The sequence below is a fragment of the Erythrolamprus reginae genome, chromosome 2, assembly GCF_031021105.1.
Source record: "Erythrolamprus reginae isolate rEryReg1 chromosome 2, rEryReg1.hap1, whole genome shotgun sequence".
Classification (NCBI taxonomy): domain Eukaryota; kingdom Metazoa; phylum Chordata; class Lepidosauria; order Squamata; family Dipsadidae; genus Erythrolamprus; species Erythrolamprus reginae.
In genome coordinates this window covers 342,889,663-342,904,224 of record NC_091951.1, presented here as the reverse complement: position 1 = coordinate 342,904,224, position 14,562 = coordinate 342,889,663, and the positions used below count along the sequence as shown (strand labels likewise).

At 39.8% G+C, this 14,562-nt stretch overlaps 1 protein-coding gene across 5 annotated transcripts in view; it reads right to left on the bottom strand.

Moving 5' to 3' along the window:
- MYO5B (myosin VB) overlaps positions 1 to 14,562 on the bottom strand; it is a 345,830-nt gene that overhangs the window by 156,336 nt on the left and 174,932 nt on the right. For all 5 annotated transcript variants that reach the window (XM_070743570.1, XM_070743569.1, XM_070743567.1 and 2 more), the window contains exons 11-14: positions 14,409 to 14,490; positions 9,986 to 10,126; positions 8,052 to 8,174; positions 1,468 to 1,551 (exon numbers count right to left, since the gene is read on the bottom strand). In XM_070743570.1, the coding sequence (XP_070599671.1) occupies positions 1,468 to 1,551; positions 8,052 to 8,174; positions 9,986 to 10,126; positions 14,409 to 14,490 (430 nt within the window). The remainder of the gene's footprint in view (positions 1 to 1,467; positions 1,552 to 8,051; positions 8,175 to 9,985; positions 10,127 to 14,408; positions 14,491 to 14,562) is intronic.

Below are 14,562 nucleotides of genomic sequence, written 5' to 3'. Positions count from 1 at the left end.
GTCCATTTGCATTCTTTGTTTGCCTTTTCTTATAGCGTGTTCTTTTTCTTTTTGCTCTCCTATCCTAGTGCACGTGACTCTTCAACAATGGCCTAAAATTACCCTGCCATTGAAATGGTGTTATCTCCTCCAGGCAGTCTGGTTTGTCCACTAAACCCTTCGAAGGAAGCTGCTTATGAACATAGCCACCTCCTCCCCATCAGAAGCGAATTTTCCCATCCTTCTTAGAAGAATTTTTATCAGATGTCTCCTGGTAAAAGCAAACCGCAGGATATAATATATATATATATATATATTAAAAGTCCTGTCAAAAGGGAGAGAAGCAAACACACTCCTCTGGAAAGCATCCAGTAAAAATAAATTGGACTACCCTTTTAAGAAAATCTATTTTCAGCAGGGAAGTAGCCTGTGGCTCGTTCTCGCATTCAGTCAATGCATAAGGAATTGCTAGGTTCTGCACTTCTGTATTTAGCATATATTAATGCATACCACAAATGGAATGGAATAATAGAATAGAATGGAATTAAATTAAATTAAATTAAATGGAATAGAATGGAATAGAATAAATGTAATGGAAGGGAAGGGAATAAAGAACAGGATACAATAGAGAATGGAATAGAATAGAATAGAATAGAATAGAAGGAACGTTAGGGAATAAACAATAGAATACAATAGAGAATACAATAGAATACAATACAATAGAAAATACAATAGAAGAGATGAGAATATTCTTTATTGAGCAAGCATGATTTGACACACAAAGAGTAGAATAGAGTGGAGTGGAATAGAATAGAATAGAATAGAATAGCTTTACTGGACACACAAGGAATGCATCTAAATGACCATTCTGTGTTGTTTCTCTGTGTCATATAACATATATGGGTATGTGACCATATGAGTATATACAATACATAATCTTTTATTTATTTATATTTTTGTCATGTTTAAGTAACTCAGCTACCCAGTTTTATATGCAGGCAACCTTGACCTGTGACTGTAATGGGGCCTACCTATTACTGTTGTAGGTTGTGATAATGATATCGCCAGGCATGGGGGAATTAAGACATCCCCCCCAGGCTTTTATATTTTATGTTTGGTATGTATGTGCTGTATGGTTTTTAATTGTTGGGGTTTTATATATCTTTTTATTATTAGATTTGTTCTATTGGTATACTGCTTTTTATTACTGTTGTGAGCCGCCCCGAGTCTTCGGAGAGGGGCGGCATACAAATCTAATAAATTATTATCATTATTATTATTATTATTATTATTATTATTATTATTATTATTATTATTATTATTATTATACCAGTAGCTTGGACCTCACAATATCAGCCAAGATGTTCTTATGAGCAAATTAACCTGAACTGAGCCATCAAAACTGAAAGGAGAAGGAACTTCAGCCATAAATAACATATAATGCCAGAATATAACAAACCAATTTATTCTTCCCACAGGTAATTTTACCTTGCTGGCCTTCAGGATATTGATCTGTTCTTCGTGGACTGTATCTCTGTTTTTTTCCAAAAAGCCTTCACAATAATATTCCACCTAGAAAAGATTACAGAAATAGAGTTTAGATAGGAAAAGAAAAAAGAAAATTAAAATTTCAAGTACAAACTTTATAAAACATATTTATCTAAATAACATGGACAGTATGTGCCTGTATTTTGCTTTTCAAAACATCCTTTTTTTAAAAAAATGGGGCAGCTTAAAACCAGAATATTTTACAGAATGCTAAAATATTTGGATCTCTATTTCTACATTCAATTCAAACTTAATTGTGTGTATGTTCAGAAGCACAAAAGAGTAATTTAGCATAGCCGCTCTGTTCAACATTTATCAAAACTAGGTGCTTATTAACAGCAATAGCATTTAGATTTATTTATTTATTTATTTATTTATTTAGTTAGTTAGTTAGTTAGTTAGTTATTTATTTAGTTATTTATTTAGTTATTTATTTAGTTATTTATTTAGTTATTTATTTATTTGACTTGTATGCCACCCCTTTCCGTAGACTCGGGGCAGCTCACAACACAATAAAAACAGTTTATAACAAATCTAATAATTTACAATATAAAATATTAAAAAAAATATTATTAAACAGACATACACACAAGCATACCATACATAAATCGTATAGGCCTGGGGAAGATATCTCAGTTCCCCCATGCCTGACGACAAAGGTGGGATTTAAGGAGTTTACGAAAGGCAAGGAGAGTAGGGGCAGTTCCAATCTCTGGGGGGAGCTGGTTCCAGAGAGTCGGGGCCGCCACACAGAAGGCTCTTCCCCTGGGGCCCGCCAACCGACATTGTTTAGTTGATGGGACCCGGAGAAGGCCCACTCTGTGGGACCTAATCGGTTGCTGGGATTCATGCGGCAAAAGGCGGTCCCGCAGGTAATCTGGTCTGATGCCATGTAGGGCTAGCCAGTACTAGGTCTGCCCTTTTGGACCGGTTCTATAGAACTGGTAGCAGGAATTTCCTCCCGCTCACCAAACTGGTAGCAACCCAGGCCTGACATGCCTTTGAACCAGCTCTTGGTGGCGCCATAGGCAGTGCCATCTTGCTAGTTATTCATTCATTCATTCATTCATTCATTCATTCATTCATTCAATCAATCAATCAATCAATCAATCAATCAATCAATCAATCGGTAGCAGGAATTTCCTCCCGCTCACCAAACTGGTAGCAACCCAGGCCTGACATGCCTTTGAACCAGCTTTAATTTATATGCCACCTCACAATGCTTTACAATCCTCTCTAAGCACTTTATAGCCTCTTACAATCCTCATTTTACCCACCTCGGAAGGACGGGAGGCTGAGTCAACCTTGAGCCTAGTGAGATTTGATCTAAAGTGCACTAGTGTGCCTTCCGTCCTCTGTCCAATTGTCTCTCCTATATTTTATATATTTTTTCTCCCATCCATATATCCTTCCTCTACTCTTCATTGATGTATTCTATTCTCATATCTCTTCTTCTATCCCTTCCCTGATATTTACTACTACACGTTTTTATTCTCCTTAACTTTCAATTTGTATTGGACAAAATAAATAAATCAATCAAAATAAAATAAAATAAATCAAAATTGCAGGCAGCCAGCAGGCAGCAAAGGGGGCCTGTAGTACTGCACTCTGACCACTGTGCCACCGTGGCTCATTAATAAAAATCATACAAGTGGCTTTTAACCTGAACAATGTTAATATGCCTGGAGGATGGGTAGATCCATTTTGTTCACAGAGGGGAAAAAATATCATAGAAACATAGAAGGCTGACGGCAGAAAAAGACCTCATGGTCCATCTAGTCTGCCCTTATACTATTTTCTGTATTTTATCTTAGGATGGATATATGTTTATCCCAGGCATGTTTAAATTCAGTTACTGTGGATTTATCTACCACGTCTGCTGGAAGTTTGTTCCAAGGATCTACTACTCTTTCAGTCAAATAATATTTTCTCATGTTGCTTTTGATCTTTCCCCCAACTAACTTCAGATTGTGTCCCCTTGTTCTTGTGTTCACTTTCCTATTAAAAACACTTCCCTCCTGGACCTTATTTAACCCTTTAACATATTTAAATGTTTCGATCATGTCCCCCCTTTTCCTTCTGTCCTCCAGACTATACAGATTGAGTTCATGAAGTCTTTCCTGATACGTTTTATGCTTAAGACCTTCCACCATTCTTGTAGCCCGTCTTTGGACCCGTTCAATTTTATCAATATCTTTTTGTAGGTGAGGTCTCCAGAACTGGACACAGTATTCCAAGTGTGGTCTCACCAGTGCTCTATATAGCGGGATCATAATCTCCCTCTTCCTGCTTGTTATACCTCTAGCTATGCAGCCAAGCAACCTACTTGCTTTCCCTACTGCCTTCTCCATATCTGGCCTTCTCCACCGAATGGCGGATGCTATGATTGAGCAAAGATCCTCAAACTTGGCAACTTTAAGACTTGTGGAATTCTGGGAATTAAAATCCAGAAGTCTTAAAGTTGCTAGGGTTGAAGACCTCTATGATTGTGGATTATTTTACTATGTTTTTTCCCAAACGCCATCACTCTGCTAAATAAATAATTCCTTCAACACTCTCAAACTATTTACACTATTACTACTAGTTTTTCCCCTCATCATTCCTATCACCCACCTTCTCCCACTTACGACTGTATGACTGCAACATATTGCTTGTATCCTTAAGATTTCTATTAATATTGTTTCCTGAATGCTTATTTGACCCCTATGACAATCATTAAGTGATTGTTCTTATGATTCTTGACAAATGTATTTTCTTTTATGTATACTGAGAGCATACGCACCAAAGACAAATTCCTTGGGTGTCCAAACACACTTTGCCAATAAATAATTCTATTCTATTCTATTCTATTCTATCCTATTCCACTCCAATCCAATCCACTGTATTCCTCGTGCGTCAAATCATGCTTGCTCAATAAAAAATATTATCTTCTCTTCTCTATTGTATTGTATTGTATTCTATTTTATTCTCTATTCTATTCTATTCTTTATTCCCTTCCATTCCTTCTGTTCTGTTCTATTACATTCTATTCCAATCCACTCTATTCCTTGTGTATCAAATCATGCTTGCTCAATAAAGAATACAGTATTCTCTTCTCTTCTCTATTCTGTTCTGTTCTATTCTATTTTCTATTCTATTCTTTATTCCTTTCCATTCCTTCTGTTCTGTTCTGTTCCATTCCATTCCAATCCACTCTATTCCTTGTGTGTCAAATCATGCTTGCTCAATAAAGAATATTCTCTTCTCTTCTATTCTCTGTTCTATTCTATTCTCTGTTCTATTCTATTCTATTCTTTATTCCCTTCCATTCCTTCTGTTTTGTTCTATTCCATTCCATTCCAATCCACTCTATTCCTTGTGTGTCAAATCATGCTTGCTCAATAAAGAATATTCTCTTCTCTTCCATTCTATTATCTGCTCTATTCTATTCTCTATTCTATTCTATTCTATTCTTTATTCCCTTCCATTCCTTCTGTTCTGTTCTTTTCTGTTCCGTTCCATTCCAATCCACTCTTCCTTGTGTGTCAAATGATGCTTGCTCAATAAAGAATATTCTCTTCTCTTCTCTATTCTATTCTATTCTTTATTCCCTTCCATTCCTTCTATTCTGTTCTGTTCTGTTCTCTTCTGCAAGAGACGCCAGGTGCAGTTCCTGCCATCAAACTCACTAGAAACTCTTAGAATACTAGTAGCTACAATCTTCAACACTCACAACAGAGTGAAAAGAGGTGAGAAACTGTGGCTGCTTAAAAGTGCTAAGGCAGCTTCAGATTTGAGGGGGGAATTCAGACCAAGCCTTCTTAGCTGGATATCAACTTTACCCCCCTGACTGGTGTGAATTATACCCTAGTTCTGAGACACGGAGCTGAAACGTATGTTTAGCGGCTGCTGTTAGCAAGATAAATGTGCTAGAGTAACGGGAAGTGCATATGTACCAGTTTTATCTTTCAAATCCAACAACACTCCATCACCATGGCACTCAGGAGTATGCAATTAAATGCAAAGAAAGGGGGAGGATCTAAAACTCGTTTTTAAAATCTCACTCTAAACTCCAGTTTTCAATTCATTTGTAAATACCCTGAATTTTTTCTTGCCTTTCGATTTCAAAGGTGAAAAGAAAATGAATAAACAGCAGCTGCTAGGAGCCCTAATAGCACAGTAGTTAGAATGCATTTTGCGGGCAAACTCTGCCCAAAGCCTGGAGTTCGATCCTGACTAGCTGAAAGTTGACTCAAGGTCTGTAAAATAAGGACCCAGATTGTTGGGGCCAATATGTAAATAATGCTTTTTCACTGTAAAACACCCAGCTAGTGCTATAAAGCTCTATGGGGAAGTATCTCTCCCTCTCCCTCTCCCTCTCCCTCTATCTATCTATCTATCTATCTATCTATCTATCTATCTATCTATCTATCTATCTATCTATCTATCTATCTATCTAATTAATCTGTCTGTCTGTCTGTCTGTCTGTCTGTCTGTCTATCTATCTATCTATCTATCTATCTATCTATCTATCTATCTATCTAATTAATCTGTCTGTCTGTCTGTCTGTCTGTCTGTCTGTCTGTCTATCTATCTATCTATCTATCTATCTATCTATCTATCTATCTATCTATCTATCTATCATCTATTTATTGGACTTTTATGCCGTCCCTCTCCGAGGACTCGGGGCGGCTCACAACATATAATAAACAATATACAGTATCTTAGATCCAATTAATTAATTTAAAGTTTAAAAACCCAAAAAATCCATAAAAACCAGTCATTCCATTTGCTCAGCATTCTTTCAACACATTCATTAACCAGGGGGCAAGAATCTAATAGCCCCAAGCCTGGAGGCATAGGTGAGTCTTAAGCTGATTCCAGAGGGCCGGGGCCCCCACAGAGAAGGCTCTTCCCCTAGGCCCCACAAAGCAACATTGTCTAGTTCAGTGTTTCCCAACCTTGGCAACTTGGAGATATCTGGACTTCAACTCCCAGAATTCCCCAGCCAGCATTTGCTGGCTGGGGAATTCTGGGAGTTGAAGTCCAAATATCTTCAAGTTGCCAAGGTTGGGAAACACTGGTCTAGTTGACAGGACCTGGAGAAGGCCGAATAGGGATTTATAGGTTATAACCAATACTTTGAATTGTGTTCGGAGACCATTCGGCCACCAGTGTAACACGCAGAGTGCTGTAGAGACATGGGCATATCTCAGAAGGCTCATGATTGCTCGCGCGGCTGCATTCTCTATTACCTGCAGTCTCCGAACACTCTTCAAAGGGAACGCCCCATATAGAGTTTTTATATGGGTTTTTAGCACTGTGCATGTGTGCACCCATGTGGCGCATCAGGAAGCGAACCGGCAGTGACGTAAGCCAGAACCGATCCCTGGTACAGGCAACCAACACAAAGGTTTCCCTAGACCACGGGTAGGCAAAGTTGGCTCTTCTATGACTTCTGGACTTCTTCTTTTTAAAAAATATATATTTTTATTGATTTTGTAGATATGGTTACATAAAACAAACATAAAACAGTGCACAGTGCGTGTGCCCATCACCCGACTGACAATAACCATCACCACCACCACCAATTGCGGGGGGTTCAAATATTTACTAGTTTATATATATATATTTCCTTAGCTCTACTTTGCATTTGTTATTATTGAAAGAGTGATTGGAGTTTATTTTTCACATTTGCGTCACAGATTCTACTCAGCATATAACCTTTCACCTTATTCCATCGTGCCATCAGCTTCTCCAGTTTATTTTCATCAAAGTTGTTTAATCTTATTTCCATGATTTCAAAATGAATGTGGTCCACCATGTACCAGTACCAGTTCTGTAGTGTCCATTTTATAGACTCTTTCCAACCCAATACCACTACCGCTTGAGCGCTTTCCAGTGCTGCAGTTTTTATTTCTTTAAAATCTCTTAGTTCTCTTTGTTTAATTAATATCGCTATTTCTTTTGTAATTATCCAATGAATATTTAGCATTTTATTTATTTCGTTCGGCACTTCCTTCCAAAATTTCTGAATTTCTACACACTCCCAGAACATATGCATGAAAATTCCTTTCTTTTGGCAACCATGCCAACAATTACCTTTCTCTTTCCCCTGGAAGTGTGCAATGTGCTGGAGTATAATACCATTTATGTAAATTTTTTCTTCTCATCTCTTTAACTCTTGTGTTCTTAATCTTATGTATATTTTCTACTATTTCTTTCATTTCACTTTCATCTATTTGTAAATCATTTTGCCAGCATCTTGTCAAGCCTTTTATTTCTTCCTCTTCTGCTTGCAATAACATTCTATATATATTACTAGCTTGTGCTTTTGTATCATTGATCTTTTCTTTTAATATTTTCTCTAAGCAATTTTCTTCTCTCAAGAAAGCTTCTTTATTCTCACTTTTATGCTAGCTCAGGAATTCTGGGAGTTGAAGTCCACATGTCACAGAAGAGCCAACTTTGCCTATCCCTGCCCTAGACCAAAGGGCGATATTACCCCAGCTAAGGAGAAAGGCTGGGTCTGCACCAAACCTTACCTTATCTGCAAAGTGCAAAATGATGAACGCCATGTTTGACATGCGGGGCTTCTGGAAATGTTGACTGTTCCCGTGGCGGTCATAGAGTTTCTGAGCCCAGTTCTCGTCTGTCCCCTTAGGGACCTGTTTTAAAAGACAATTACACTGGTCAACACAAAGAAATCAGCAGCAAAAGTAACATGTCTGTTTTAGAGAGTTTGATGTGCTGATTCCAAAAATAGGCTTAGTTTTGCTCTACCACATAAAGTGTCTGATATAGAAGCATTTTTGTTATTACGTTATTTCTGATACGTAGATTACTGTTTTCTTAATGTCGGCAGTATATTTCCTATACCTTATAATGATGCTGCTCCGTGGAAACTATACCTGCTACAGAAAAACTATACAGTGGTACCTCGACATACGAGTTTAATTCGTTCCAGACCCGAGCTCGTAAGTCGATCAACTCGCATCTCAAACGAATGCCTTTAGACTTTGTTTTTCGCGCCGAGATAACTGGAAGCAGGGAGATTCTTGCGCCACCTAATGGAAGCTCGGCTCATATCCCGAATTTGAGCTCGGGTGTCGAACAGAAATTTTGCTCGCGTCGCGGCTCGTAACTTGGAATGTACTCGCACGTGGAGCAGCTCATATCTATGTATACATTTTTGAAATCAGAACAACAAAAATTCAGAAAAGTACAAGGCCAACTGCGATGATTACAAAAAATATTTTTTGTAGACCTGTGTTACTGTTTTCTTAATGTTGCTAATATATTTCCTCTACCCAGGGAGCATCCAATTTGCACTGAAAGATGTTGAAAGAAAATGCAGGGTGTCCTTAATAAGCTATGCCCACAGTGTGGTAGTAAAACTTTGGGTAGCCCTTCACTACCTATACCTTATATATTGATGCTACTCCGTAGAAACTACACCTGCTACAGAAAAACTATATACATTTTTGAAATCAGAACAAAAAAAATTCAGAAAAATACAAGGTCAACTGTGATGATTACAAAAAATATTTTTTGTAGACCTGTGTTACTGTTTTCTTAATGTTGCCGCCAGTATATTTCCTATACCTTATAATAATGATGCTGCTCCGTGGAAACTATACCTGCTACAGAAAAGCTATACACATTTTTGAAATCAGAACAAAAAAATGATTCAGAAAAGTACAAGGTCAACAAAAATATTTATTTACAAAATAAATATTTTTTTGTAGACCTTTGTTATTCAGAAAGGCATCGGACATACTCCTGATCAGTTGGAGGATGATGAAGATATTGAGGACTCGGATTCAGATAGTGTTTATGAAGTAGTGTGGGGCCCGGGGTTACAGGTAGTAGAACAGGTGGGAGGCCAGCCACAGGATGGGGCTATGAGTTCAGGATCTAGTGAGAGAGAATCAGATGCTCACTGGGTTAATCCTAAATTCAGAAGGATTCAGAAACGTAGAGAGCAAAGGTCTGGAAGAAGATATTAAGGAGAGGAATATTGTAGTGAGGTAATTGGCACGTCAGGGGGCTAGTGGAGAAGAAGGGTGGAGTTTCAACGTTGCTGAAAAGAAATATGAAGGTGCTTTCGCCACGCTAAAGTAAGCCAAAGTATTTTGTATTGTATTTAGTCAGTGCTGCTGTATTTTTAAAAGCGATGTAGTTAGGAAATAAATCTTGTCTAAGTGAAGCAGGAAAAGGAATGTGAAGAATGCGGCTAAGAGAGAGATAACGGACCGATTGATGTCTGGAATGTGTTGAAGTACAAGAGAGCAGAGAAATAAACAGAGTTGCTTTATTCATGAAATGATGCATTTAATGAGAGTTATTTGTAATTACTAAACTTCTACCAGAAACCAGAACAATAGGAAAAACATAACCAGAGCCCAAAAGGGAAAAAAATACCTGACCATCACTGGCACAGAGCATGAATAAGTTTGGGGGATTTTTTTCTGCTTACCTTACATTCTTCATCCAGCAAGTCCAGGATACCCAGCTTAGCTTCTATAAGGTCTATGCATGGCTGATTGTCATAAAAATCAATGAGGGTCCAGGGAATTTCCTCTCTCATGTATTCATCTTGTTCCAATTTAAAGACATGCTGTGGCAGAGAGAGATAGCAAACATTCAGCGGTTATCCGGAAAGACTATTTCAATAAACCCCCAAAATACAGATAGTCCTTGACTTACAACTCTTTGTATAGTGACCGTTTTAAGTTACAATGGCACTGAAAAAAGTGACTCGCGACTGGGGTGGATTGCTGCTACTGCCAATGTTCCCTCTAATTTTTTTTCGGTGTGGGCGGAAAAGTATAGTGTCTGAGCGACAGTCCCTTTGGGACTGGGCGGCATAGAAGAATGAATGAATGAATGAATGAATGAATAAATAAATAAATAAATAAATAAATAAATAATAAATAAATAAATAAATAAATAAATAAGAAAAAAAATTCCCTTCTTTTTTTATTAAAAGAAATTAATAATAAAACAAAACCAAAATCTATTTTATTACTATCTTCTCCTCTTTTTCCATCCCTGTCTCCTCCCCCCTTGTGTGTGTGTGTGTGTGTGTGTGTGTGAACTCTTGAACCATTTCCAATAATAGGTGAGCTATTGGAAATGGTTCAAGAGTTCACACACACACACACACACACACACAAACGGCTGGGGTTTTTTTTCTCTGTTATTATTTGGGTGCTTTTTACCATATGCTTTAAATCAAGAGTCATTTCTCTCTCTTTCTCTCTCCCCCTCTTGCTCTCTCTCTCTCTCTCTTTCTCTCTCTCTCGTTTTCTTTCTCTCTCTCTATTGCTTTCTTTCTCTCTCACTCTTTCTTTCTATCTCTCTTGTTTTCTTTCTCTTCTCTCTTGCTATCTCTCTCTCCCCCTTTCCTCTCTCTCTCTCTTTCTCTCTTGTTTTCTTTCTCTCTCTCTACTGCTTTCTTTCTCTTCTCTCTCTTGCTATCTCTCTCTCCCCCCCCTTTCTCTCTTTCTCTCAGCAGCGGCATTGGGCAGTAGCCCTGGGGCGGCGGCAGGGTGATCAGCTGTGAGGCGGAGCTCTGGAACTGAGGCACCGACGGCGAGGGGGCTGCGAGAGCGCTTTCTCCGAGCGCTTTGGGAACGCCTGCCCTGCCTCTACTGCAGCCCCCTTGCTGGAAGTCTGGGACGAAAGCGTTCCCAGTGAAGGGGCTGCGAGAGGGGCGGGGCGGGCATTCCCGAAGCGCACGGAGAAAGCCCGCTTTCGTCTCGAGAAGCCGCAGCCGCCACCACCGGGGGAGAAGTCGCGCCCCAAGGCAGGAGGCGGCGGAGGAGGAGAGGGGGCGGATCGGGTGGGCGGGGGGCAGGGCCGAGAGGCCAGGGGCGCGAGGGGGCCGGAGGCGCCATGGGGAGGCAGGGGCGGCCATGGCTCCCTTCCCTTCTACTGCCGGCACTTCCCCGCCCCTGCCCCCCCCCCCCGCGGACTGGCAGGGGGATGGTGAGCACGCGCCCGTGGAAAAGGGTGCGCGGGGGTATTTTGGGGGGCGCACGCATGTGCGCAGCTTACAGGGAACGCTGGCTACTGCTGCTATCGGTGCACTGTGAGCGCAGTTTCAGTTATGTACACGAGTGCGTCCCAGCGTGTTTTTGTTTCTCTGCCTGTGCATGCAGCAAAATCTCGGGAGAGGACACGCGTGTGAGATTTGAATCATGCTCAATTTTTAAAATCATATATTAAATTGCTGTAAATGCAAAAAAGATTATAGTAAAACTATAATGCATAAAAATTATATATAAGGATAGGAATATTAACAACTTGAAATCACGCACGAGTAATAGCTGAATTGCTGTAACATGAATCACTTGTAAGGATGTAAAGACATAATGTATTAGCCTATTAAGAAAACAAGCCACAGCAGCTAACAGAATTTTCGCAAGGATTGATGAATATCTTAAAATAAATATTTCACCCTGTCAATCCAGCACAATATTTATTACTATGAAAAATTGCTTTGGGGGACTTTTTAATTACTGTGGGCAAAGTCAATAGAAAGCAAAATGAGCAAAATAAGGAGAAAACCATTAGAGTTTGGTTGTTTTGTTTTAAATAACATTGGAAATTGTCAAAAAAAGCCACAGGGGAGGTAAAATGTATAGAACCTTTGGAGAATGGAAACAGCTAAAAATTGTGAAGATCTGCAGAATACAGTCTTCTAAGTAAGGGGGAACTTGGTGCTATGGATTGTGAGTGTTTTTTTTTAAAGGGAATTTAAAAGTCCCTTTTAAAAAATGTGCCGTTCTTAAATTGAAGGAAATTTAATTTCCTTTTTCTCGGTCTTCCAATATAGTGGTACCTCTACTTACAAACGCCTCTAATTATGGACTTTTTGTTCCAAGATTTTTTTGCTTCTTCTCAAGAACCATTTTGCACTTATAAACCTGAGCCTCCGAAACTGTAACTGGAAAAGGCAGAGAAGCCTCCCTGGGGCCTCTCTAGGAATCTCCTGGGAGGAAACAGGGCTGAAAAAGGCAGGGAGAAGCCTCTGTGGGGCCCCTCTAGAAATCTCCTGGGAGGAAACAGGGCCGGAAAAGGCAGGGAGAAGCCTCCATGGGGCCTCTCTAGGAATCTGGGTGAGATCATCCAAGGGCATGGGGTGAGGTATCATCAATATGCAGATGATACCCAACTTTACATCTCCACCCCTTGTCCAGTCAACGAAGCAGTGGAAGTGATGTGCCGGTGCCTGGAGGCTGTTGGGGTCTGGATGGGTGTCAACAGACTCAAACTGAACCCAGACTAGATGGAGTGGCTGTGGGTTTTGCCTCCCAAGGACAATTCCATCTGTCCGTCCATCACCCTGGGGGGGGAGTCACTAACCCCCTCAGAGAGGGTTCGCAACTTGGGCGTCCTCCTCGATCCACTGCTCACATTAGAGAAACATCTTTCAGCTGTGGCGAGGGGGGCGTTTGCCTAGGTTCACCTGGTGCACCAGTTGCGGCTCTATTTGGACCGGGAGTCACTGCTCACAGTCACTCATGCCCTCATCACCTCGAGGCTCGACTACTGTAATGCTCTCTACATGGGGCTACCTTTGAAAAGTGTTCGGAAACTTCAGATCGTGCAGAATGCAGCTGCGAGAGCTATCATGGGCTTCCCTAAATATGCCCATGTCACACCAACACTCCGCAGTCTGCATTGGTTGCCGATCAGTTTCCGGTCACAATTCAAAGTGTTGGTTATGACCTATAAAGCCCTTCATGGCACTGGACCAGAATATCTCCGGGACCGCCTTCTGCTGCACGAATCCCAGGGACCAGTTAGGTCCCACAGAGTGGGTCTTCTCCGGGTCCCGTCAACTAAACAATGTCGTTTGGCGGGACCCAGGGGAAGAGCCTTCTCTGTGGTGGCCCCGACCCTTTGGAACCAACTCCCCCCAGATATCAGAGTTGCCCCCAACCTCCTAGCCTTTCGTAAGCTCCTTAAAACCCATCTCTGTCGTCAGGCATGGGGGAATTGATACTTTCCCTCCCCCTAGGCTTATAAAATTTATGCATGGTACGCTAGTATGTATGATTGGTTTTAATTTGTGGTGTTTTTTAAATTAATTTAAATATTAGATTTGTTTTACATTGTATTGTTGTTGCTGTGAGCCGCCCCGAGTCTGTGGAGAGGGGCGGCATACAAATCTGATTAATAAATAAATAAATAAATAAATAAATAAATCTCCTGGGAGGAAACAGGGCCGAAAAAGGCAGGGAGAAACCTCCGTGGGGCCTCTCTAGGAATCTCCTGGGAGGAAACAGGGCCTCCACCCTCCCTGTGGTTTCCCCAAACGCACACATTATTTGCTTTTACATTAATTCCTATGGGAAAAATTGCTTCTTCTTACAAACTTTTCTACTTAAAAACCTGGTCACAGAACGAATTAATTTCGTAAATAGAGGTACCATTGTACTGTTTATTTATTGTAAAAGTTGATGAACTCTCAAAGGTTATGCCGAAAGAAAATATCTAGCTCACTCATAAAATGATTATATCGTTATGTAACACAAATAAACTGGAGTTCATAATCTGAAATATTATTTAAAAGGATTTCAGCTGAGACAATATGAGTCCTACTTGCAAATCAATGCATTTTAACAGTGGGAATTCACATAATTTCCATCTAGTAAACCGAGCTCATCAAAAATTTATTGGCTTTTAAATAGCAGTTCTATGTAATGTAAATAGAGTGGATTAATCCTTTTTAGAAGACAAACTTCATGAGCATGTTAATTATTCCTATATCTGGTTCATTTACTATATTCTTAAAACGTTTTAGTCAACGCACAGAATATTGTGGCTATCTTTGTATTATTTGACCCCATCCCCAAAGATACTAAAATAAATTTGACAATCTAAATTACCAAATTGAACTGCTGCTGTAATTTTTCATTGGCGTAATTGATGCAGAATTGTTCAAAGCTATTATATTCAAAGGTCTCAAACCTGCAAAACAAAAAAATATTATTAGAGAAAGAAATCAAAGAACTGTTTCTTGGTGGTGGGGGGGAGGAATCG